The sequence below is a fragment of the Ixodes scapularis genome, unplaced genomic scaffold, assembly GCF_016920785.2.
Source record: "Ixodes scapularis isolate PalLabHiFi unplaced genomic scaffold, ASM1692078v2 PGA_scaffold11__112_contigs__length_91849675, whole genome shotgun sequence".
In the NCBI taxonomy this organism is placed as follows: Eukaryota; Metazoa; Arthropoda; class Arachnida; order Ixodida; family Ixodidae; genus Ixodes; species Ixodes scapularis.
Window position 1 is genome coordinate 91,716,764 of NW_024609837.1, and position 26,328 is coordinate 91,743,091.

Here is a 26,328-nt window from a genome sequence, read left to right on the forward strand (position 1 = left end):
AGACAAAGGAAAGGATACGTCCCGACGACCGATGACCTGCTTAGTTGAACTCGCCCAAGCCGCGGGGCAAGGGAGACATCTTGAGTTTCATAACTATCCTCAGTTTTTCGATTGCCAGCTTCTGTTTCACACTTCCTTTAACCCTTTAACCACCAAGTTAGTTTCGAAAAAAATGTACTAACTTTCCCAAATTTTATTTTCACATATTGTTTCTTACGTCGTCCTGATATTGCAAATACATTACTTGATTGGTTTCTGATTGGTATTAACACAAACTTTTTAAAAAAAAAAGTTCATTTTTATGGAAGCTTTTCCTCAGTGCATGTAAGAGTAATAGAATAACACGTGCTAAAATGAGCAGTATTTATTCGAACATACGCACCGTAACAAAAGATAAAGTGCCTAGACGTTTCTCCGTACTAGCGCTAACAAATGCATCTCAACTTGCGGTTTGCCAACGATTCCTTGCAAAATTATTAGCGCAAGGAACACTATTATCTCTTTGCGGTCCACCGGTTTCCATGAAGAGCCCCGTGCAGCGAAATGCGGGACCGCGTCGCGGTTTGTCCCTGTCACAATGAGGTCGACAAGGTCCCAATCAAGAAAAAAACCTCGAACCATCCGAGAATGTCTTTTTCGTCAGTGGGTTGCCGCAGAATCCCAGGCACTGCACAAAACGGGAAACCTCGGAGGCGCAGGTAGCGGGTTTTCAGTGTTTACATGGTTTGCTCGTTGCCACACTCGAACACTACCCAGCGCGTTGTCTTCCTCGTCACTGTGGTCGTCGTCTAAGTCCGTTTCGTATTCAAAATTCATGTCCGACTCACTTCCAGAGACAAATTCGATGTCTTCATCGTCGCTACTGTTCAAACTGCCGCAAGAGAGAGCCCGTTTCCGAGGGCCGTCACCGGCATCGCTCAAGCATGCTGCCATTTTTGATCACTGTTGCAAGGCTTGATACACGCCAAAAGCCAAAACACGCTACATTTGCGCGACCTCTAATGGCCTCCAGTGTTGAAAATTGAAACTAAAGCCGATGGACGAACCTGTTTCGTGTTTGGCAGTGAAAACAAACCCTCATTTTGGCTGGACGAGTGTGACTCGTCATCGGCGATATTGGTGCAACCTTCCATGACGAGTACAGCTCGGGCCAGGTGGTTAAAGGGTTAAGAACTCCCTTGAAGCTCTCCTTCGAAAAAAAACTCCCTTCAAAACACTGTTTAAAAGCTTCCTTTAAAAATTTCTTTTAAATGCTCTTGCCAAAAGCTCCCTTTAAAATGTTTCCTTTCAATGCTCTGGCTAAAAGCTCCTTTTATAAACTCTCTTTAGAAACTCCCTTTAAGCTCCCTTCAAAATATCCATTGCTCTGAACCCTTTGTGAGAGCCAGGCAGTGCCTTTATCCCCCGCACCCGCAGGACTCCTACATCGTGGACAATGCGGAGGCCGGGATCTGGGTCTGGGTCGGCAAGAAGGCGAGCCACAAGGAGCGCACGGAGGCCATGCGCAACGCACAGGTCTGTTCCTTCGCTCGCACAACCATGCTCTCCCAATAGGAAAAACTCCGGCGTGACCAGCATATATAAAACGACACACAGAACAGAAGGATGAGTAGAAGATGTGCACAGACTCAGCGATGACTGTCGTTTTCTCTCACAAGAAATAACGGATGGGTTGGGATGTTTAGCCAATGGGCAGAAATTGAGGGACCACTTTCTAAAACGCAGTGAACACGCCAATCGGACACATCCCTGGTAGCGTAGCTATACGGAATGGTGTGATGGAGGGATGCCCTGTCTTGTTTTTTGTGTGTCTTCTTTTGCATGTAAACATTATTTATTGCGAAAAAAAATCAGAGTTGGTGGTCGGCGCTGTGTTTGTGTGTGTTTTCTGCTTCCCGTTGTGTCCTTCCTTGCTATTATGCATCTCTACCTCTACTGACCATGCTGAGCGACATGTGATGCAGGGCTTCATCAAGAAGAAAGGTTACCCGCACTGCACCCAAGTGGCGCGAGTCATCGAGGGAGGGGAGCCAATGGGGTTCAAGTGCCTCTTCAGGGTGTGGCATGACGCCGAGCATCCCGCCCTGCCCGGGAAGACGCACTCTGCACACAAAATCGGTTGGTTCTTCTCGAAACGTTCGCACAACGGTTGACTGCGTGTTGTCGCAACTTCGGGGTCGTAATTATAGTTCGTTTGCAGGATAGAGAGCAAAAAAAAAGTGATTTAAATTGCGACTTACATCACACCAGTTTTACTAGAATGACTTTAATCAAACCTTTCCTGCAAAAAAAAATTAAAAAAAAAGGATTTGGAAGGATTACTTTTTGGGACTATATTGAGAAAATGTGTTGCAACATCGATTTAGTAAACCACACGAGTCCCTTTGCTTGACCCCCGCAGTTCCAATTTTCTATACAGTGACACTAGGTGGTGGACACACATATTAGAGGTTTTAACATTAAAGGTTATGCGGAAAAAAAAATTAAAGGTTAATTTTTACACACCACTAAGCCTTAGCTTTGCGAACATCAATATTCGAGCTGTTCTTGCACCAACAAGGCATACATAATGCAGCACGGACACCAACAACAAGCAATCACCATTTTTTCCAGTTTCTCCTCTTGGAATTGAAAAGCCGTCACCAAAACTATTGAGGCGGTAAAAAGACCTTGTTCGGGACACCAATTTAAGTGGCAGTATTTGGTGCCTGTTAAAGGGATGCTGAACCGAAATTTCGATTCCACAAAACACGCGGTAAAAGTGATCAACGGGATGCTACAAACACAAAAACATCTCGAACGGATGACGGTGTTTTTCAAGAAAAGGAGGCGCATTTGACAGAGATGTTCACGTCATGTTTCTCCGAGAAGGAGAGGGAACGGCCTCGCGTCTTCTCCGCCTCGCCGCCTTGAAGGAGCGAAGCTAAGAGAGGAGGAAATTAGGTATCTTGACGTCACGCGTCTTGTCGGCCCGGTTCAATCTCGACCTCTTTTTCCAAAGTATGGCCGTCCATTCGAGATATCGCCTTACGAGTAGTGTTGTAGGGTTTTTAGCGTCCCGCCTACATCTCCTGCATTGTTTTTTCTGAAATCCATATTTCAATTCACCATCCCTTTAACCTTGTCTCGGTGCGACATAAGAAAAAAAAAAATGACGATGTCATATTTGCGATAACTGCAGGTCGCATGTGTACAAATGAACGGTCTACTTCACTTTAATACTGAGAGTCTTTTGGACACTGATGCATGTTCACCTTCTTCCGCATCCTGCCAGCCAAGACGGTCCAAACCAAATTTGATGCGCCGACACTCCACTCCAACCCGGCCCTTTCGGCTCAGATGCAAGTGGTCGACGATGGAACGGGAAAGCGAGAGGTACTTCTGCTTCGGTATCTACTGTCGGCGTCAACTATTTTGCACAACATTGTCGAGGCTAGGGTAGCTTCCATGGAGCTTCAGCCCTGTACTGGAGCGGAAGCTGTGGCACTGTGGACGGTACGCTAGTTATGACAACTTAGTGCAAAATAGTAGTTGCCAAGTACATAACTTTGAAGGAACGTACAATCTACTACCGTTATATCCCGAGTCATCGCCCATTCCCGAGCCATCGCCCACCCCATTTTTTTGGCCAATATCGATTTCCGAAAAAACACCGAGCCATCGCCCACCCCTTCAAATACCCCAGCGCGGACTCGGCGATCCGCGAACACTCATGCTACCCGAATGACGCGGCCGCGGACCTTACAGTTGGAGGACGTCCGTGACAAAGTTAAACGAAGGAGGGAAAGACACTTCTTTTTGTTTACGCATTTCCTCCGTGAGCGACCCCGAAGTGGTTGTGTATCCGTGCGAAAAGAAAACGATGGAGATAACAAAATAAGAGTTTGTTATGTAACCAAGGAGTGTTAGGTCAGTCTGTCTCCGCCGAAGTAAGGTCACCGCGAACCCGCTCCTTCTTCCCGCCCGTCGCGACCGCGGTTGTGCAATATTTTAGGCAAAGCCAACGCGTAAATAAAGCTTTGCTGGAACGCCCTACACAGACGTTTGCAGAGCGTCCCAACCGTGCATTGATGCCCGCCGTGCACCGACGCACGTATGTACGCACCAAACAAGAAAGTTGCGCAAGAGCTTGTAATTGACAAGGCGCCCGACTTGGCCCGACACCAAAGTATTTGCCAACACGACCGCCGGCTTTCCCGCTTTCCCAGCATTGCTCTTGGTCGCTTCTTTGGTCCGCTCGCTCGCTCGTTGCGCCTGGTCGGTTTTTCCATTTTCTTGTAGACTTTTCTTTTTTTTTCTTTACTCACTAGGAGAACATAGTGGTGACATTCTTTCACGGAACAAACGTTCGCGCTATATGCAGATCGGCGGTGTTTCTAGCGCGTATGCAAGCAACGGACTTCGCTATAGTAAAATATTTTTATTGAGCATTTTTTTCTATAAAACAATGAAACTAAATTGAGTTTTGAGTTTGATGTATCTCTTGTGCATCAGCGCTAGATACGCAGAGAAAAATAGGCGGTTTTTTCCGCTTTTTTTCAAGTGTTTGTGCTCACCCACCGAGACATGGCCCACCCCACTTTTTTAACGAATTTCAGGCGCTAGGGGGGTGGGCGATGACTCGGGATATTACGGTACTGTAAATAACTAAATTTTCTCGAGGACCTAATTTCCCCGAATTTTGCGAATCGCCTACAATTTGCGAAAAATATGTTCCGCAAACAATTCGGGCAATATGTGAACGCTACAGAAGCTACACTCGGTTCGCAAAAATTAGTACCCGGAAATAATTTTAAGCTTTGGCCCGATTCACAAAAATTTGAGCCCGCGAAAATTAAGTCGCTTACAGTATACTCTGTTTCACGATAACTTGGCCAACTGTGGAGGCCATGGCTCCCACAATCCACTGAGAGAGTCGGGGCGAGGCACAGAACAATACGTCATGGGAGTATTTGCGTCACTGCGTCAGATGCGAGGCCCAGAGGAACCGGCTGTCGTCTGCTGGCCAAAAGTCGTCTGCTGTGAAACCAACCAACTTTGGATGAATGTCCACCGCCACACCACTGCCGTCCGCTAGACTAGCGAGCACTTCGGGAACCGTTCATGAGACAACCATACACTCAATTTGCCCGCAAACCTGTGGGGGGTGCTAATGCCAGGGCGACATTTTGATCGGAATCGGTCGATTACAGACGCTGCTATTGTTTAAAAGCCACGTTGTTCTCAGAAAAAAGCCGATCCAAACTAAGTATCTTTGAAAAGCAGCACATCTTCGTTTTTCTTTTGTGTCGCGTAACGTAATGTTGATAGAGATGCAATCGCGCAATTCAATTGCCATTAAAAAATAATAAAATCCTAGGACTACTTTTTGTCGCAGACGGCACTCGTGCTGTGGCAATAACGAGTCCTCCGTGGCCTCGACCATTTACTGTTGCCACGTGTCTTGCTTCGAAGCCCTTATTGGGTCATCGGGCCGCAGCCTCCACGGTTCGTCAATTTGTCATGAAACAGTGCATAGGACTCGGCTATAGAAAGAAATTCGCCTCTCTCCTGTATTATCGTAGGCAAGGGTCACAGAGAGTGTACATTTTGTTGCTTCGCAGCGACGTTGCACGGATGGACTTAAGTTGCATCTTGCACCTTTACTACAATGCGGCGTAATTTGAGGAGAAAAGCGGTCTACTTTTACAGCGAAGCTGTTATACGCTAGGATCTGGGAAGAAATCTGTCCTCACATGTCGACAGAAAACTCCTGATTGGTCATGGTAAGTATGAATAAATAAAACAAAAAAAGGGGTCAAGTATGAATAAATAAAAACAAAAAGAGGGGTCAAGTATGAATAAATAAAAACAAAAAGAGTGGTCAAGTATGAATAAATAGAAACAAAAAGAGAGGGCAACCAGCATTAGTCAGCCTTCCTTGGCATTATAGATAGCGAGGTCCTGATCCCTTGTTATCATCTCTAGGCATCGTCCTCCAGGTCGTCCTAGGCGTCGTCCTTGAGGTCGTAGACGTTGTCTTTGAGGTCATCCTAGAAGTCGCCCTCGAGGTCGTCCTAGAAGTTGTCCTTGAAGTCGTCTGAGAGATTGTCCTCTAGGTGTCACCCTAGAAGTCATTCTCGAGGTCGTCCTAGAAGTCGTCCTTGAGGTTGTCCGAAAGGCTGTCCTCTAGGCATCATCCTAAAAGTCCTCCTAGGCGTCGTCCTCGAGGTCGTCCTAGAAGCCGTCCTTGAAGTCGTCCTAGAAGTCGTCCTAGAAGTCGTCCTTGAGGTCGTCCTAGACGTCGTCCTCTAGGAATCATCCTAGACGTCGTAAAGATAACAGCTTCGCTAGTCCTCCATCTTCACGTGAAGTGTTAGGGCTCTACAATTTTTTTTTCAGCCTCTACTTTGCAAAGCTAGACGATCCATAGTGAACCCTAACGGTGTCCGGCTTGCGCCATAAAGCCCGTAATCAACAACAAGCTAACAGTGTCAGAAGTTTAGTGCCTGTATACATTACCAACCATTACCGTGTGTGATTACGATGAACATTGGCGGCATGTACCGTAAACTACCAAGCTTCTGCCCATCCCACAATGAGTGCCCCCCCCTCAACTTTTTAACATTTGGGAAGTACATGAAGGACACATCTTTCCATACTTTATGACCCAAGGACCCCCACTTTTACATAATCATCTCCAAATTTTGAGTGGGCACTTGCTCAGGATTTTTATGGTAATTGGCACCAGATCCTACGGCCACCTGTTCTGACTGCAAGTTGAAAGGGTGTACACTGCTCATTTTTCTTTTCTTTTATGCGACTGCCTCTGCGTGGAGAGAAAAACTAATGCATGTTTTAATGGTGAGGAGCTTTAACTATAGAAGGTGCTCTGTTCAGCTCGTTTTCCCACGGAACTCGGGTGTTTACGCAGCACAAGGCCTGCAGACCAAATTGTTTAAATCTTCCCTGAACGAGCATGACTTATGCTATGTCCGCATCAGGCTTGACTCGTTTTCAATTGGTGATTCAATTATTGAACGTGCACCCCCAGCCAAATGCCGCAACACAAACACAGTCAAATATTTATTGACGTCGTCCCCATAAGTGGAGTTCTCAGGTTAGCCGCCAGGGGCACGACGGTTGGATCTCAATAATAGGTTGTGAACGTTCAGGATTAATCCTAAGCGGTATTTACTGGAAGCACAAAAATCACTGCATGGCCAACCTAGAAAAAGCAGTCCAGTAACAACGAATTTCCAAAAATAGAATTATTAAAGGTATACTGAAATTAAGATTGAAATATATCCCTCACGTCCAGAAATAAGCTAAACACAATCAACAAAGTTGACAACTGCACATTTGTAGTGCTTTGAAACAGATGGCTACGTTTTTCATTCCAAATGGTAGACTCCAGCGAACGCTCGAAGAGCGGTCGTCAAAGAGTGTGACGTGTCCCGAGAGATCCAGTGCGTTCGTGACATCACGTTTCCCTTCACGGGCAAGGCTACGGGGAGGCTGGCATGGAGCTTCGCCACTAGGTGGCATCGACGCATTACGACCTAGCCATTCGAAATGCTCGGCGACTGCTTTGGCGATGCCGGCGGAGTTGGAAAAGTTACTCCCCTCCGCTTCATACTCCCTTCTCTCTGCAGGAGTTGAATAGGCGCAGTAGAGAAGGGAAATCCGGTTCGGCTAGGTTTGACAGGGAGCGCATGCATGCAACTTGCCGCCACACTTCCGCGGAGCGGCGCTGCTTCGATGGGAAGAGAGACGTAATGACATTCAAACTATTGTTGAGAACATATCCACCAGGTGCAATCTGGTAAACGGATTTTTCGTTTTAAATTGAGTTTTGGTATTTTTTTTTAACAACTAATTTGTGTTTCTGCGGTGTTGCCAGGTGCTAGAATTTCGTTTCGGTACTGCCTTAACACAACTACTACTACCGTCAAGACGTTACAACTTCTTTGAAAGGGTGGCCAGGTCAATTACTCGCACATGACTTTCCCATTTCTTAGGTATTCCGGGTCCGAAACTTGAATCTGGTTTCCGTCGAGCTGAGAGACCACGGAAAGTTCTTCTCGAACGGCTGCTACGTCATCGTCTATATCTACGACTCGGGCACGAAGGAGGACTGCATTGTCTACTACTGGCTGGTGAGTGCACAGTCGCCATTTATTTCACCGTGTAGGAGCTGAAAGTAAACGTGCTTGAAAGCGAAGGGAAAGCTAAATGTCTTGGGGGAGCAAACGGCACCCCGACGAACAGCATGCACCTTTAAGAGACACTTAGGAACCTAAAATTGCTCAAGACGAAAAGCAATTGCTATGGTGAGTGATTTAGTTTCAAATTGCACAACAAAGGAGGGCCATGGTTCAGTAACATTTGAAGAATATATGCATACTGGGCCAACTCTTGACCAGAACGTAACTGAAGGCCATTTTTGTGGCAGATTTTAGTTCTCGAGATTTTTACCAAAAGCTTGACCAAAGACGAATTTTGAGATTTTAGTGATATCACCAGCAGGTCGTGCATTTGGGGTTTCACCAGGTTCAGATACAATTTGCCCCACAAAGAAACTTTGTGCGTGGCTTTTCCACACAACAATAAAAAAAACAAATGACCATAAAACATTTTTTTTTATTCTTAATTATTTAAACAAAAATTGAAAACCTAGCACCTCTGACAATACTTCACCTGGCTTTGGCAGGCTATCTCTCGGAACATTACGGTAAGAGGTATTCACCCGAAGTCAAAATACAGTTGAACCTCGATTTAACGAGGTCACCGAGACCCGCTAATTATTTCGTGAAATCGGGAACTTCGTAAAATCGAGGAAGGTAGACCTCGCGCATAGGCTGCGCGGGGAATCCGAATTTGTTTGTTAAATCGGGAAATTCGTAAAATCGGGTTTCCATAAATCGAGGTTCGACTGTAACGACAAAATGTGGAGGTGCACACTTGCTGGAATCCTATGGAATGCTCATATTAGTGTGGGTGATCGATCACTGGCAGTTTGTCACCACTGCCCCCTTTGGCCCCTTTTCGAAACTTGTACGCTTCCTGCGAGTCTTACGTTTTGCATAAGACTCGGCTCGAGTTTGCGGCTCTATTGATGATGGCAAGTCTGACAATGGCAACATAGACTTTTTTTGTGCGACGGTCGCCACGTTGAAACATAACGTAGCTGGGTTGGGCGACAACACATAAAGTAGATAGTTTAAGCATAACTGCAAATGGAAAAATATAGCCACGAAAAAAATAGAACTATTGGCACAAACGCTTTGAATTCTGGTGCTTTCCAATTCGCAAAAAATAAAGAAGTGATTTGCTGTTTTGCACTAACCATCAGCTACGTTGAAATTCAACATGGCAGCCACCACGAAAAAACGGTCTGCAGGTTGCCGGAAAGCGAGACACCCTGTCGTATCTAGCGTGTCAGAATCTAGATTTAATTTCTAGAGCCCTCCTAGAACTCTGCACGCACTTTCTCAGAAGTCTCTCCCTGCAGGGTCAAAACGCATCGACGGACGACAAGCGGACGGCAGCGCTCAAAGCTCGAGAGCTGGACGATCGTTTCAACGGCCAGTCCGTTTTGGTGAGAGGACTTCTTTGTTCGTACCCCCTTGGTTCGACTGCCACCGACGCTACGACCCGATGGAACCGATGGAGCAGCGACAAAAGTGCATCGTCACGGTGCTCGTCGTCTTTTTGTGGGATTGCCATCATTATGCGCGATTGGTTGTGCCAGCGATAGCGAACGCACAAAGACGGTGAGTGCTGCGATGACGCACCTTTGATGCTGCTCGATTAGTTCTGTCGGATATGGTAGCGCTGCCTGCAGTTGGACTTAGTATGAAGCAGAGTGTGGTTCACGTGAAGTGATGCGGACATCACCAAATATTCTCGTGTCTGGTTCTTTTTTGGCAGGTACGGCTCGTTCAGGGAAAAGAGACGCCCCACTTCATGACCATCTTTTCGGGACAGATGATCGTGTTCGAGGTATGATTCGGTAGCCTGCAGACTTTCTAATTGTAATGCGATGGACCGATACAATTATTTAATGGTGCCTAAATGAGTGTGAGGCTGAACGAATTTACCGACAGCAGTCCAATGCAACCGCAACTGCTAACAAGGTTTATGCATTACACTAACTAGAAGTGGAACATACCAAGGTAAAATGGCGCAAACGTAAAGACGGGAAGAACGACGGGATGGGACAGAGCGCTAACTCGTAACTAGGGGTTTCGCCATAAACGAGCTGACTATAACGTGTTTGCCAGGATTTGTAGCACTATGAGCTAGCTCGTTCCTAAGGGACAACCCCGCTTAATTCCGAACATTTTGGGGTTTATCGGTGATACATTAAAAAGCACTAATAAAAGGCAATGACGTTTAGCTTCATGTTGGTTACGCCAACACTGTAGTCTCGACTGTGCCGTTGGTCGTGGCCCAATTCGCCCGCTAGAGCCGCCAGACTTCGACAACTTGGCACGTTCCAAAGTTTGTCAGACCGTTTAAGAAACATGTAGACAGAACTATGTTATAACATTTGATACATGGTCTTCCCAGGTGACACCAAAGGGAACTGCATTGTTTGTTTTTTTTCTTTTCAAAAATAAAAATAAAGCGGAGTTAAACTACAAATCTCGAGGCTCGCGAATGACCCGAAATTATAAGAAATTTAACATTAGGCCACGAAACGATTTGATATTAAGTTGTACGTCGAGAATGACCTGTACTTGACAGTATGAGAATAGCAGGGCTTTGAATGTACGCGCATGCTCGAGGTGCAGAAAACGAAGGTAGGAAGCTTGTGATGCAGGCGGGACCAACTCAAGCTCCTCCCCAATGTTCTCAGATCCTCCGTGACTGTAGGGCCGCATGCAACAACTCTGTCGAGCATGCCTCTCTCTGCGGTCTTTCAGACGGGACTAGTGACGTGGATAAATTACAAAAAAAAAAACATTAAGATATATATGCCAACTGTGGTAGTTTACATGTTTGCATTTGAGTGCAATTGACTGTGCCGCAACAGCTTGCGACTGGTTACGACGAGAGAACAATGCGAGGCGCATGTTCGTCCGCTACTTTTGGGGATCGCCAAGCTCCGATCGGCTCTGATCGAAGGACAGTAGGTAGACCTCGAACCAAACTGCCTCGAGGTCTACCCGCTGTCCTTTGATCATAGCCAGTCGGAGCATGGCGTTTTGACGTCATCGCAACCCAGCAAAGAAAGCGGATGAATCTGGACTCCACATTGCTTTACAAACGGCGTCCCCGCCCCTTTCCCGTGACCCGACAAACGTGGCGGACGGCAGGCGGCGGATGAAGGCATCAACGGCGGCAGCGTGGTGACCAACGGCAACGGCGTCGCCGCAGACCACAACGGGGGCGTTCACAACTTCCCGCGCGTGTACCTCCTGCGAGTGCACGGCACCACCCAGCACAACACCAAGGCGGTGCAGGTACCGTGCACCGCCGCCTCCCTCAACTCGGGCGACGTGTTCCTGTTGTCTGGCGGCGGAGGAGTCGTCTACGTCTGGGCGGGCCGCAAGAGCACCGGCGACGAGCGCGAGATGGCCAAGAAGATCGCCACTGGGTCGGGAATGTAAGTTGACGTGGTTCCGTCACGGTTGTAGGTTAGCTCGGGTACGGTTCCTGCAATGCATCCCCGACGTGCAATCACCGCTTTGCGTCGTTTCCCGCTTTTTTTTCTCCAGAACTTCTACGCCCAACTGCCGGGATTGTGACATCCGACGGCGAAACAAATCTGGCTTTTGGGATGTCATTTTTTGCCACTTTGGGACCACTTTAAATGCATGGGCAGGATAGCACGTTAAGTCCGCCGCAAACGCCCCTCGAGCACGTCCACAGCACGTCTGCTTCAAACGTGTCTGCAGACGACTTTTACGTGACCAGCGTCACGGGGCTGTTGTACGAGGAAGAAGCACGCTTCAGACTGCATCTGCAGACTGTCTTTGGTACAGTGTATTAGCGGCGTCAACTCGGTTTTATATACTCGGGGCCAACAACCCGCGCGCTCGCGCTCCTTGAGCACCGATCGCAGCTCTGCATGCACGGTCTGCCCTTCTCAGACGCCAGAAGACGTCGTCTCCGAGTACGGGACATGTCTTCCCCCGGTGCGTTTGGCGTCCCGAGCTAGCCGTGTGTCTAAAGTGGTCTTAAAACCAACGTGTCACACTGTCAGACGTTGCGGTCCCGGCGATTGGTTGTAGAAGTTGTGACGATCGGTACGAGCGATGACAAGTGTCGCCGTCGATGCGGCGTGTCAACTCGTGGTTGCCCCAAGTTTCCATAGAGAGCAATCTACAGCAGAATGTGTATCTGCTATATCCAGCTCTGTCACCGTGCCGCTGCAGGTGTTGCGGCGGGCAACAGCACGACACGAGTACAACACCATCCGGTGGAAATGGAGGGACCACTTTTGAGGAGGACGTAGACTCGCGAGTCGGAGACGCACTCCAGGCACCATAGTTGTGGTGCCTAGAATCTGGAGACGTATGTGAAATGTGTCGCGCTTTGAGCATCTTTTTGCACTCAAGCACCAGCCACCGGCCAGAAAATAACATGTACGTGCACCAGTGGCAGATTGCAGTTCTTCGGGTTACGCAATAAAAAGAGGTACAGCGTCGGCTGACGCTTTTTTTTGTGGCGACAGGTGAGGGCTACGATTTCCAGAATGTGTGTTTGTGTCGTGCGGGGGCCATAAAAACAAATCCGTTTTTAAAATCGGCGCTGCTAAGATTGTAAGAAGTTTGCAGATGTATTTCTAGAGGAGCAAAATTGGTGTTCATAATGATCCAGCATGCCTCGAAAAAGAAAAACATTTTGGGGGGGGGGGGGGGGGGGGGGGGGGGTTGGCCCTTAGCTATTGGCCTCGAGATCGACCTAGAGGCGGCGCTACTGTCGTGCTATCATCATCATCAAAGTGAGGATAGACGCAGGGTCGCCCCATAGACTCTCCACGTTCGCGCGCCAGACGGTGTAGATTCTTCCGTTTATTTTGTCGCATACTATCAGTGGAAAATAATTTTAGCGGAAAACGGTGCCGTACTGTTCGGTGCTTTAGTGAAGATCAAATCGTGATACCAGCGTACGGCCTAAATTTAAATAACCGCTCATGTGGACGCGTCGTCTGCTCTAGGCAGACGTTGGGAAGCATGGATCCTCACGACGGATGCCTGGGGGAACTGTACAATTTATGTTAAATTTCTTTTTTTTTTTTAAATAGATGTATCGGTTTACCAGCGTAGGAATTCAACAAAACAATAAATTCCAGCCCGGATAACATAATTCTAGTTCTGTGGGCTGTGAAATCGCAGGTTCGATGCATTTTTTTTAACTTTTAGCTTTTGCAGTAATATAAATATCTAGCTTGAAGAAAAGTTAGTGCTGTATTGGAAATTATTGTGCAATTGAGTTCCGCTGCAGCCAATGTTTCCCTTTACAGTGCCATTGTGTGAGTAAGTTTTTCGGAGTCGGGATAATTCTACTGCGTTGCGATGAAGAGAGAGTGCCTGTTGCGATCCGGAAACTGTTCTTTGGCAGGACAACTGAAACAAGTGAAACAAACTATTCTAATATGTCTGCCGCGAGTGGAACAAATGAGTGTGACCGAGCAACGAACTAGCCTGCGTGTTATTAGATGACTTTCTCGGTAGTGTGGGTTCACCTGCTACAATTTTCTTGGAGAGGGCCGCAGATGTCAAAAGGCTAATATTATAAATTGATGGATAAATAATCTTCAACTCAAACATTGTATACTCTGCAATTTCAACAAACGACCCGCACCACGACACAGACAGCATTGCCCGCAGCGACACTCTTTTACTGATGAGAGCTAGCGACTCTCACGAAACTTTCCGATCACCCTCTGCCCTCACCTACACGTATATTGGGACTGGGCAGTTCATCGATTAACCTTCAGATTACATTCGAGTGATGCTTTAGGTGCAATATATATTTTTGCCGTTTAATCGGAGTCTTGTGCTAGAGAAAACAGCAACAAGTAAAAAAAAAAATGCCTGCTTTAACATTTCTGACGTGTCTCTTTCTTTTAGGACACGGGTAAACCACTTCAGTATGCTTGTGATTGTCATCGAGAATGATTATACTGTTTAAATAATAACTTTAAAAGGACTTCCCTTCATATTTCTGTAGACGTCACAACATGAAGTTTTAAATGGGGATGCAATATGACTTTTGTTACAGAGTAAAAATAGTAAAAAAAAAACATGTTAGTTTTAACATTTTTCATGCAGTATGACCGGTGAAAAATTAACTAACGCATTTATCAAGTGATTAATCGATTAAAGTGCATCGATCAGTCGAGTTAATTTTTTAATCGAACCATAGCTCAATCAACGCTCAATGTTTTATAAAAGTTATGGTTTGTGGGAGATAACAAAAATATGTGGGACCCGCGGTTGCATACAAACCACAACACTACGATTATGGAAGCTTCCGACTTAATAATAATTGCTTTGCTGACTTTTCACGCACCTGAAACGATACAACACCACCTTTAGTAGGAAGAAACGGCAACGAAAATAACAAGCATTTAATGAGGAGGGCTCAGCTCAGCTGGAAATGCGCTTGCGTCGTCGAGATCCATGCTTTTGAACGTGCGCCCGTAGCAGACGACGCACGGCGGTATCCCCGCTTTCGTGTGTTTCCAGTTTCGGCCGCACGGTGGCGCCACGGTTCGATCTTGAGGCGAATTGAAGAAATTATTTGTGATTGTATAACAATGCACTGATTGAACAAAACAGAATATACGAGAGTTAACTTGTGACCGGAGAAAACTATTATGTTTGCCGTCTCTTTTTCAATATACTTCCAGGGAGATGGTCCTGGTTTCCGAGGGCCAGGAGAAGCAGGAGTTTTGGAACGCCATTGGAGGTCGGCTAGACTACACCAACGAAAAACAGATACAGGCAAGTCCCTTAGCTACTTTAAAGGGGCACTCACACATCAAAACATTTTTTTATTATTATTCGAAACGATTCAAAACAATGCCTGGACATTATCCTTAAAATGCGAAATTTGGGAATTCAGTATTTGCGAAGTAAAAAAACAATTTCTGAATTCGTAATCTGAAGTTCCTGCGCGATCTGCGCCAGTGCAGCGACGTCAAATATTGAGCCGTCCTGCTAGTTGAGTTTCTCTGACGCCACCGAACTGCCGCTGGCGCTGCAAGCCGAAGTGTCGTGTTTGCCGGCGTTCCGCAAACAACCGGCTTTCTCCGTGCGTCCCGCCTATAGCTGCAAGCAGACGATGTTAGACTTTCAAGTTTGAAGTTGTTTTAGGGCCCTCTCAGCGATCTCAAATTCTATGAAACGGTGTGAGGTCAAAAAGAATGTGCAGTGGACTTTTGTAAGCGACACACAGACACAAAACCCAGTTGTTTTGACTGCTTAGTATGATTTCCTTTTCAAAGTCTGAGAGGTCGTTGAGCACCTAAAATGACCACTTCTTCCGATTCCCCGACTCACCGATTATCCTCTGCCACATGCATGCGTCGAACGCCGCCATGTTTTCTGAGGGAGGATAAAAAGCCAGGAGGCGACATCACATTGGACTCCGATTTTCAATATTTAAAAAAGAAGGGTCAAAGTGCGTTCTTAATCGCGTTAAAAAACTGTTTTTTGAATGCCGTCAATAAATGTTATAGAAATGTCGCTCACAAAGCTTCTAAATTTTATAATATTTGAGGCCACAAATTAAAAGAAGCGAGGAGGTAAGGGGTGGGAGAGAAGGGCACCAAAAATAAAAAGGCACGTGCACGCTTGGAAAAATTGTTTTGGCGTTAAGGTATTTTTTTTTGTGTCCATGACTGTAACTTGCATCGTTTTAGACAACAAAAAAATAAATACAACCTTTGGGTTGTCAGTGTCCCTTTAAGCGTACACCCCCGGAGAGTAATTTGGGAGTAATAGAACAAGTCACATGCCAGACCTAGTCGAAGTGTTACTAAGCTTTTTTCTGTGTGTCAAAGTTATTCTATAGCATCTGTCAAAGCCATTATTAGAACCACTGACAAGAGTCATGTGAGCAATTCCAAAATATGCTTCTATAGCCAGAATGCATGTATAGAAAGAAGTGTTTTTTTTAAGTTCTGATGAACCGCAGGTACAAAAAACGAAAGGGATGAAAAACCTTTTATTATTTCAATCTGATGAAAGTGTTAAAAAACCTTTCAATTACAAAGGCACTTATTGTGATGCAACACAAACTTTTATATGCCCTCCCCAAAGAGGGTTGCTGCCGGGGTTCTTAGTCATTCCATTGTGCATCAGTCAGACCGTTGCTCCTCACGTTTGTGCAGTGTATATGAAGGAAACTGCATGACTCTTTTGAAAGGACGGAGAGATGTCCTTGATGATGGGGGTCAGGAAAGAATGTCTGTGGCAACTGACAGTCTTTTCAATGCGTGATGATGAGTGACTGGGAACCCGGGCGACAATTTTCTTTGGGAGGGCTATTCAAAAGCTTGTGCCATAAATACATAACTACCTAAATCTTTGTGATGATTATGTAGAGAATTAGCTGGAGTACTATGTATCTACTAAAAGATTTTTCATCACTTTGGTCCTTTTGCCCAATTCATTACAACCTGAAAAAAAAAAAAAAAAAAAAAAAAAAAAAACAGCTTGCATAAAAGGATGTTGAAATCGCCTCAAACTAAAAATATGTCTCGCAATGTAAATAGTTTTAATTGTGGTTTTAAGCAGAATTTACATCGTGATTTGAAGTACTCTAGTTTTACTGTGATGATTTATGTCATACGTTTTCTAAAAAAACAGCCTTTCCACTCTCGTGAAGAAGGAAGACCAGCGGAGCTCTACTCAATACACCGTGGGCTTCTTCGTCGTCGTCTGTTTTTCGTGCTGTTTCCTACAATGAATTCCCACCAGCGCGCCCAACTATCCATTCTTCTATTATAGCTGGAAAGGTTGGCGCCATCTACGAGCGACGGCGGAAACCATACTGGTTCTGTGCTTGCCGCCGTCGCTTAGAGATGGCGGTGGCTGTCCAGGTAGGTTTGTGTCGACATACCGGACATGACCCTGGGGAACCTAGCCCTTAACAGCTCCGCTGTAGTAGTGCAGTGCATTTAACAATGCAAAGCATTCTTTTGGCTAGGTGTTCGGCATTTTGTAAAGCCCAAAAGTAAAGCCTGGATAAAAGCGTGGTCGCAAGGCTCGACACTGATTGGTTGTTGGGTGGGAGAGGAGGAGTGAAGTGCTCAATGGTGATTGGTTAACGGGGATGTCATGTGAGCAGGGGTCGAGTGGGGAGGGGGGGTAAGGTAGGAGTGGGTCAGAAGGTTCTGGAAGATCACCAGGTTTATCATTTCAAGTGTACACATACCACGCATCAAAGGGAAATTTAAAAACACACCGGACTATTTCGTACCTCCTTCCCTTCGAAAGCTCCCTCCCTGCCTTTTCACTGCGATACATCCGCGGTACCCAAGGCGCGACACCTGGCCCAAACGCACATCGCACGACACCCGACCTCATTTATTCCCTTCACCCCTAAGCTGACAGTGTGGTGGAAGCTATGTGCTTGGCGGACCAATCAGCCACCTCCCTTTCATCACCTGACCTCATTCTCTGCATGTTTGTATGCGCGAGGGAGCGTGATCACGTGGCAAAAGTGTGGCCGGCCTAACAAGCACATAGCTTCCACAGCACTGTCAGCTTTATGATGAACATAGTGGGGAAAGCAACTTTTGTTTGAGTTTTGAGCAACAGGCTAATCTTCTAGGAGGAGAATGGCTGTGTCCCGGTACACAAACGAGGGTCCGAGCAAGAGGGACTACCTCCTGTACGTTTTCTTGAAATGTTTAGTACAATGCACGATTTGTGAGTTGAGGAATAAAGCTAAAAAAAAAAAAAAAAAAAAATTGTTTCATGGCCCGCCTAAATTATCCGATGAAGAGCGCAACAAATGTAGGCGTCTGGCTGAACAGGCTAGACATGCTACTAAATGACAATATAAACATTTGTGATGCTAGATAGTTGTATGTATGCAACACAATTGCCCAGCGATTTGCCATACAATCTTTGCGACCTTTTGGAAAAAATCTTTGTAAATTAATATTACGATTATACGGACAGAATCCTCTCCCCCAATTTCTATCTGTGCAATTGTTACTGTAATTCAGGCGCTTAAAAAAATGTATTTTTAAAGTTGAGTGTCTCTTTAAGGGTCATTAAGTTTTCGAGCACCCCGACCAGAACCCCCATCGCCGGTTGCAGGAAGACACTGGCACGCGCGCAGCCCGCCTGTTCCACCTACGCGACCGCGTGGGGCGCCTGGCACCCCGGGAGGTGGTGGACTTTAACCAGTGCGACCTGGTGGAGGATGAGGTGATGCTGCTGGACGCCTGGCACTCCATCTTTCTTTGGATCGGAAAGGATGCTGGCAAGGAGCTCGCCAAGCTCGCTAACCACGCCGCAGAGGTAGGGCATGTTTCAGTGACCCCTTGATCAGGCACGTAGCCAGGGGGGTAGCCCATGGGGCCCGGCCCCCCCCCCCCCCCGAAATCTTTGTTTTTGCTGGGACCTCCTCTCCCCCCCTCCCCCTCATACATCATTTTGTCATGGGCGGCCCCCCCCCCCCCCCCCCCCCCCCCCCCCCCGAAATAAAATCCTGGATACGTGCCTGCCCTTAACGGTCAAGTTTTTTCTACAAAAGTGTGTTTTACGGCGGTCGGGTCCGCTTCTAGGGGAATGGTAGAAAGAAAGGGTCAATGCACGGGACTTTTCTCAGTTGTCATAATTTTTGCAAGCCGTTCAGCTTTAGAAGCGTCATGTGGAAATATCGAAGGCGAAAAGTTGCCCCTTTTTTTCTAATTGGTTTCGTCTCAGCGAGTAGCCCTCTGCAAATTTGTTTCCGAAAAGTGTTTGAAAATCTGAATTGTAAGAGCAGGTGCTCCGATTGCCACTACCACCGGAGCAGCCAACACGCGAAGCGACCATCTCGAGTGTGTCACTTGCGCGGAGCATCCCATTTCGAAACTATAGATTGCCCCGTTAAACTTTAAAACTATTACCTAAGTGGCCCCAGCAAAGTGAAACGTGCAAATACGACGTCTATAGTTTGCCAGAGACATGTAACAAATAGCAATACTTCCCGCAGTGCACACGGTTTTCGCATTCAGGCTGGCACTTCCAAATACGTAAACGCAGCCGTACACGTATGGCAGGGACTGTCAAAGGGCTAACAGCCACTTCTCGCGTGAAGCGAGGCACTGACTCAACACTATAGGCACTGGCAAGATGAGAACGGAAGTTTCTGCTGTTGGGCCTCCAGTGCGGGCTTCCTACTTTTGATTTGAAGATAAACATATTCGGCAGAAATCTGCCTGGTTCAGTGAGAATTACCTAAAGTCCGAAAAAAGTAGCTCTAACCAAATCTCGAAAGGAAACCCGATGTTTCGAAACCAGGTTGGTTTCTTCTTCAATGGCGACTGAAAGCACGTGGAGCAGCAGCAGCTCCTAACCTCTTCGTCTTCAAAACAAAAACTAAAAATTGTAAAAATTTAAAAATCAGCTTTTTGGTTATGGAGACAATCATCTCTTTAGATTCCTTATCAGGTCACGGAGGTCATGCGCGTGCAAAGAGGGCAAGGCGCCCAGAGACCTGTTTAGGTTTCCTGGTGTATGCTGGATTTGCCATGACTCCAAGATAAGACTTCTTCGGATATTTGGCTCGGCATCAATCACGTGCGCGTTCGCAAATTCAATGCGATGGTCTAAGGTATCGCAACGTTCGACAGTGGTGCGATGCTCACTGTCGAACTTCTGCACGTCGTTCTTGTGTTGGCGGAGTCGCTCCGGAAAGTTCTTTGTCTCGCCGATGTAGGTTGCGGGGCACTCTTCACGCGGAATGGTGTGAACCGCACCCTGTGCTCTTTCCTTTGGTAGACAATCTTTGGGTCTTGGCCCGAACCTTTTCAGTGTAATCGCAGGCTTGTGGGACACCAAAATTCCTCCTTTTCCCAGTATTCGTGCCAGCGCTTCGCTGGTCTCCTTTACGTAGGGGACGCTGATGTGCACGACTTGATAGGGCTGCCTTCCTTCTAGTGGCTTCTGCTTTTGTCTGGCGAGACCTTGGCATCTGGCGATGCGTTCGATGAAGCTACTAGAGTTGCCATTTTTCTTAAGGTCTACAATTATGGTCTCTATCTCCTTCCTTTTAATGGTTTCCAACGAGCAGATGGTTGTTGCCCTACGCAGGAGTGTCAAAACCACTGACGCCTTATGACTTGTTGGGTGGTTGGAGTCAAAATCGAGGTAGCATCCGGTGTGTGTTTGTTTTCTGTACACGATAAACTTCCTATCTTGCCTTCGCTGGTTCACCCATCGAGAAAATGCAAAACGCCATCCATCTCGCTTTTTCTTTTTTGCACATCTCAATTTTATTGATCCGGCAGTTCAGTTGACTGTGGAATGTGAGATGGATGACACCCTGCCGTTCCTCGATGTGCTGGTGAACCGACAAGATTAAGATCAGTTTATGGTGCACAGAATACCAACACACACCGGACACTACCTCACTCCAATGTATGATTGCTGAGTAGTTCTCACACCGATGTAGTACAGCACAAAGTCGGTGCTGCGTCGGCATAAAGTCATTCTTTTCAGCACTAGTAGCTGAGACACAGTGCTCTGCTGCATGTGCAAACGGGCCAGGCCGGTTCTCAGTGCAGCTTGGTGCTGAGCTGGCACCGGTGTAGCACAGATTCGGCGCTGTATCACTGCTATTGCCAATGTGCACGACCGACAGCATTGCCGTGGTCAAGCTTTCCCGTCGGTAGGTGAAGGGCACGTAAACACTTTGTCGATGTCTTTTTGCCTTCTCTCTTGTAGAAGTAAATTGTGCCTCCCTAGGCTTTTGAGTGATACAGTTACTGGAAATGCTCTGCACGAGTCTAATTGGTCTACAGTGTAGACCGCATACAACGTATGTCGTGGGAGTCGCGAAAATCCGCGCTATAAGCGGTACCGCGCTATAACCAAAACATCAATTCTTCAGGCCAAAATACATGTCGTCAGACAACTTACACTTGTAAAAGAATTTATTTTATGTTAGATGAAAACTAAAGCTTAGTTTGAGGAAAGTCTTTATTTCACCAGACTAGTACACTTCTCTCTCAAGTGTGTCACACATTTTGAAAGAAATGAGCGGCTTTTGCCTGGCGCAGCCTTTTAACGGCATCGCGGGTTGCGGACGGACGTTGCGAGCGTTCGGGATTGCTAACCTTAATCACTTTTCTCCGGAGATGAAAACGCGTGAAAATTCGCATCCTTCATACGGTACGCGCCAGTAATACCTTGAACTTGAGCACACGCATGAAATGCACCAAATAAGAAGCCCGGGCAATGTTCAAGGACACAAATGCTTAGAAATCACCACTGTAGTCGAAGTAAGCAAACACGACGACACATGCGTTTCTGCCGTCTTGAGAGCGTCGCCACGACATCGCCGCACGAGTAGGTGGATCTTCCCTTCTAGTACGTGCTGGGTTATCATAGCGACACACAACGAAAATTCACAGTCAAGGATAGCGCTTTTATGCGGAACGATGAGATGAACGCCGTCTACGACGACGATCACAACCGACGCCGTGTTTGTGGATAGAAGCAGCCGGCCCGCAACCGGCATGCAACGCGCGCGAACACGTCTCCTCGACCTGCGATTGGTCTGTCGCTGCGGTTGTTTGTTTCCAACGCAGCGGAGGGACGCACGCACGTGAACGACATGTGCGTGCGTCCCTGCGTCACTATGGCAACTGAAGCCTTTCGCTTCTTCCCGCTTCTTCGAGCAACTCGGCTCTGGAGCAACTGCTACGCAAGTGCCGCTTGCTGCTCGCGCCGTCAGCGCCGTTATCTAGTGTCGCACAGGGAAGCGTGCTCGCTGCTCCGGCCGTCGGTGCGGCCAGCGGGCTGTGCCAGAAACCGCACTATAACTGGTATTTCCCTTCGCGCGCCTGCATTTTAAGCGGTATGTAATTACATGGAGTTCTATGGGAGACGAACCGGTGGTTTAAAAAAACCGCGTTATACCCGGTCCTGCACTATAAGCGGTTACGTTGTAAGTGGTCTATACTGTACTATGAGATCACGAAACTCCCAGCCTTACTACATACCAGTCTAAATCATGTGTCAGAAATTTCAACAACTGCTCAGGCCTGCTTGCACGTCCCTTCAGGATTACCTTCAGGACGACCCCAGTTGCAGGGACTTGGGGACGCCGGTGATCTGGGTCAAGCAGGGACTCGAGCCGCCAAACTTCACGGGCTTCTTCACCTCCTGGGACAATGAATTTTGGAAGGTGAAGTCCCCCCGCCACCCCGTTCGACATTTTTGCAAAAAGACTGCTAAAAAAAAAAAAAACTTTAGAAAGATATAAGTTTTAACACGAAATGCGTCGCAAGGCCGGGTTTCAAGAAAAAAGCGACATGTTGCGCTAAACCCACACACGGGTCAAGGTGTCAAGTGGTACGGTGATGTCTCTCTAGTATGGACAGCTCCGTTTCCTCCAAAACGCACCAACAATGCGAGTCGTCCTTGAAAGGGGCGCTCGAGTGCTTTTTGTAGAAGCTTGTTTTTGAATACATATTGTTTGTTGGGCTTTGGTCAATAAAAATAACCATTTCTAAACTGCAAGACGTCCAGTAAACTTGCGACAGTAGAAATGCACGGACACTATTTTCTCTTGGATCCCCCCACCTTTGTAAAATTTGAGTAGCGAAAATAGTCGATTGCGTGGATATTCCCAACGTCACTATTATTGCTCTTTTTAGGCGCAATGCGCATTATATTTTGACAAGAACTTCAAATCTTGAGGTATAGGCGACGTAATACAGCAATTATCGTTTGAAAACGTCGTCCGATGGCGGTCTTCTGGTGTCTGCTCCGAGCCGCAGAAAGAGGGACTTGTTACGATCTTTGATTAGATTTTTAATGAGGAAATCGGCCGGCCACAAGTGTAATTTCCTTTGTTTTAGGATGCTTAGAGCCCGTAGATTGAGTTATCACTATAAATAGACAATCTTAGAATCCATTTGAGTGCCCCTTTAGTAATGAGACAAAAATGCACGAGTTAGCCCAGTCAGCACCTTAAAACGTCTTTATGTAACGGGGTATTCCTATTAACGGCGTTCATATTAATGAGGCACGACTGCATCACGTCGCACTATGACGCGTCGTCGCAACATCTGAACTTGTCACAACTTCACACACCCGGCATGTGCCCAGCTCATTTGCAACAAGTTCAGTGTACCTCCAAGGTTATCAAATTGTAAAAACTGTACAAAAACAACTTTATTTTTAGTAAAAGCTTTTTTTTGTTGTGACGTATGTGTTTGGCTTCAGCACTTGTTTCTAATATTTGTCTGTATATTGATTTTTGTGTGACAATTTGTGGAAGACTACTTTGGCCACGTCTAACAAGATTGTCAAAAATATGTTTCTAAGTCAGTAAATCTTGCTGCAGTCATCGATGTACCAAGAGTCATACCGTGACTTCCGACATGAATGCTATTGGTTGTCGCTATGGTCACATGATCAGTTACGCCTCCCAATGGGAGCGAAGTGCCACCCGCAAGGGAAGCCTGCTGCGGTAGCGGCACATATACTAGTATCGTTCTCTTGGTCATAAGGCTTATGTGTTCTACGTTATCGTAGAATTCCTCTCAGCAAAAATGTATTTTACGTTAGTAAGTAGTTGACTGCTATGTTAGTATTCTTCAAACAATCCCACTGCAGCTTTTTAAAAATTTTTCCAGCCCCGTTCATCTATTACTAAAAACTAAATTAACCGAATTTCCATTTGCTGACCCTGCGTCAAACAAGATAGCACTGGTTTAGCTCCATAGCGTGGGTGATTATTGTGATTCTCAAAGGTCTAACTGCTGACCCCTACAACCGACACCTTTTGCAGACTCTGCCGACCTATGAAAGCATCAAGAATGAGATCGAGGACAGCAACCAAACTCTGCTTGCAATGCAGGTGAACCACGCTTGTTTTTCCTCCAACGTTTCCTTTTTGGTAAAAACTCCATAACGATTACATAGTATTAAGAATTCAACATTTTTCTCAAATCAGGAGTAGGGGCTAAAAACATGTCTCATCTTTTCTCTGGGGAAACAAAAGGATGCAAGTCTACTTTTATTTCATCCCTTTTTAATTTTCTGGGTATAAAGACGTATTAACCCCCGGAAAAAATGCCAATTCAAGCCTTTTTCGCATAGCAAATACCCTATAGTAAAAACCACTTTATCGCAGATGTCGGAATTTTGAAGGTGCTACCTTATTCGCTTGAAAGTTAGTCAAAGTTCTTGTGAAGTGTCTACACTCCTGCAGAGCCATCCATCGAAACTTACGTTACTTGAGCAAGTCCGTTCACACACGTGAGATTCCATAGAACTGAGTGCCTTAAAAGCTCTTAAAATCTCTTACGACAAGAGAACACACTGACACACTGGCGCCATCTATGCGGTGACCATGGAACTGCATTTCACAAGAGCGAAGGTTTGGTGCTATTTGCGAGGTCAAATGTATGTACTACTGATAAACTTTTGTTTGTAACATTGACAAAAGTTCTTCAAGGCAAGAAAGAATGAATTATGCGCAAAAGAAAAAGGAAATATACGGGACTGCCAAGTGTTCTTTCGACTGCTACCCCCGCCAGGCAGTACCAGTGTGTCCCATCGTCAAAAGAGATTTTAAGAGGTTTCAAAACACTCGGTTCTAAAAAGTCGCAAGTGCGTGGACGGGCGTTTAAGAGTGCAGAAGCTGAGGTAATGTTCGGGTTCAGAAACATGGCCTGCACTGTGACACGGTCGGTGTCCCAGTGCGGGTCGTATTCACATTCACGTGCTTAGATTGTCAGTGGATATGTCATTTCTGAGCCTGGGCGTCATCAGTGCTTTATTATTGTGTAAATTGCAACGATTCGCAATTCTATTGCGGTTGCGAAAGTTTTTGCAAGGTCTTTGTTTGTGAGGAGGTCGATCTGTTTTTTTAGGCTGTAGGACTATTTGTCGAAAGACAATTTGTAGCAGGGCAACTTGTAGCAGGGCAGTTCGTTGCATAGGGCAATTTGTCCAGGTGACATTTCGTTAACGTGTATATTGCTTCAATATCATTAAGTACGAATGAAGGTTCTCCCTCATTTGATACTTAGCTTTATAGCAGAATGTTTAAAAGGCCCATGAAACGATTTTTGGGTTGGGATAAATCATTTTAGAGTGGTATTTTACTAATAGCACATCGTTCAGTGGGCCAAAAGAAAAAAAAGGTAGGAAGTCAAAAGCCTGGCTTTCAGTGCAAAAATCTGAAAACACAGCGGACTATTTCGTACCTCCTCCCCTTCGTAAGCCTTTTCACTGTGATACATCCGCGGTCCCAAAAGCACGTCATCGGGTCCAAACTGACGTCACACACCACCGGACCTCACTTATTCTCTTCACCCCTAAGCTGATATTGTGGTGGAAGCTACGCGCTTGCCGGACCAATCAGCCGCCTCCCTTTCATCACCTGACCTGATTCTCTGCAGCCACATTTGCCACGCTCGCACGCCAAGTGTGGCTGGCCCAACGAGCACGTAGCTTCCACAGCACTGCCAGCTTCGGGGTGAACGGGTTGGGGAAAGCAACTTTTGTCTGAATTTTGAGCGACGGGCTAATCTTCTATGGGGACAATGGCTCTGTCCGGGTACACAATCCAGATTCCGAGCGAGAGGGGCCTCCCTTCTTTTCGTCTTCTTGAACTGTTGGGTGGAATGCGCGATTTATAAGTTGAGGAGGAAAGCTAAACAGGAAAAAGTTGGTAAAGCGTTTCATGACCCCTTTAAGATTTGGATTAGATGCTCTACTTTCGCAGTAGATGCTGTCTACATCTGTGGGTGTACGCAACAGCCGAGTTATAAATATGTTTCAGTTATTTTGATAGGATAGCCACACAGGTGTCAGTTCACGAAAAGTTTTATTTGCATTGCTTGCTGAACCATTCAAACTGTTGGTCTTCAGTGATAAGATTGTCCCAGCGAACATGCAGTCTCCCGTATACTGTCAGCTTAAAGGTGAATAGAATATTTGCAACTCCGGTGGGCGGGGCGGTAGTTCCAAGATGGCGGAAGGGACGGGGATAGATTCTCCAGGATTATACGTGTGCCTGCTTGCTGACGCTGGTCAGCGCGCTAAAAATGATTTTTTTGTCTATAAACGTGCAGTGGTTAAGGTAGGATCATAGTACAGGTGATGGAGATGTTGATGCACCTTAGCAAAATGAGCATGCTGATAT

At 46.4% G+C, this 26,328-nt stretch overlaps 1 protein-coding gene across 1 annotated transcript in view; it reads left to right on the forward strand.

Moving 5' to 3' along the window:
- LOC8034328 (advillin) overlaps positions 1-26,328 on the forward strand; it is a 44,729-nt gene that overhangs the window by 13,969 nt on the left and 4,432 nt on the right. The window contains exons 12-22 of the mRNA XM_029990848.4: positions 1,417-1,515; positions 1,965-2,118; positions 3,275-3,375; positions 8,001-8,138; positions 9,494-9,580; positions 9,913-9,984; positions 11,304-11,593; positions 14,849-14,942; positions 18,273-18,476; positions 22,231-22,353; positions 23,965-24,033. Of these exons, the coding sequence (XP_029846708.2) occupies positions 1,417-1,515; positions 1,965-2,118; positions 3,275-3,375; positions 8,001-8,138; positions 9,494-9,580; positions 9,913-9,984; positions 11,304-11,593; positions 14,849-14,942; positions 18,273-18,476; positions 22,231-22,353; positions 23,965-24,033 (1,431 nt within the window). The remainder of the gene's footprint in view (positions 1-1,416; positions 1,516-1,964; positions 2,119-3,274; positions 3,376-8,000; positions 8,139-9,493; positions 9,581-9,912; positions 9,985-11,303; positions 11,594-14,848; positions 14,943-18,272; positions 18,477-22,230; positions 22,354-23,964; positions 24,034-26,328) is intronic.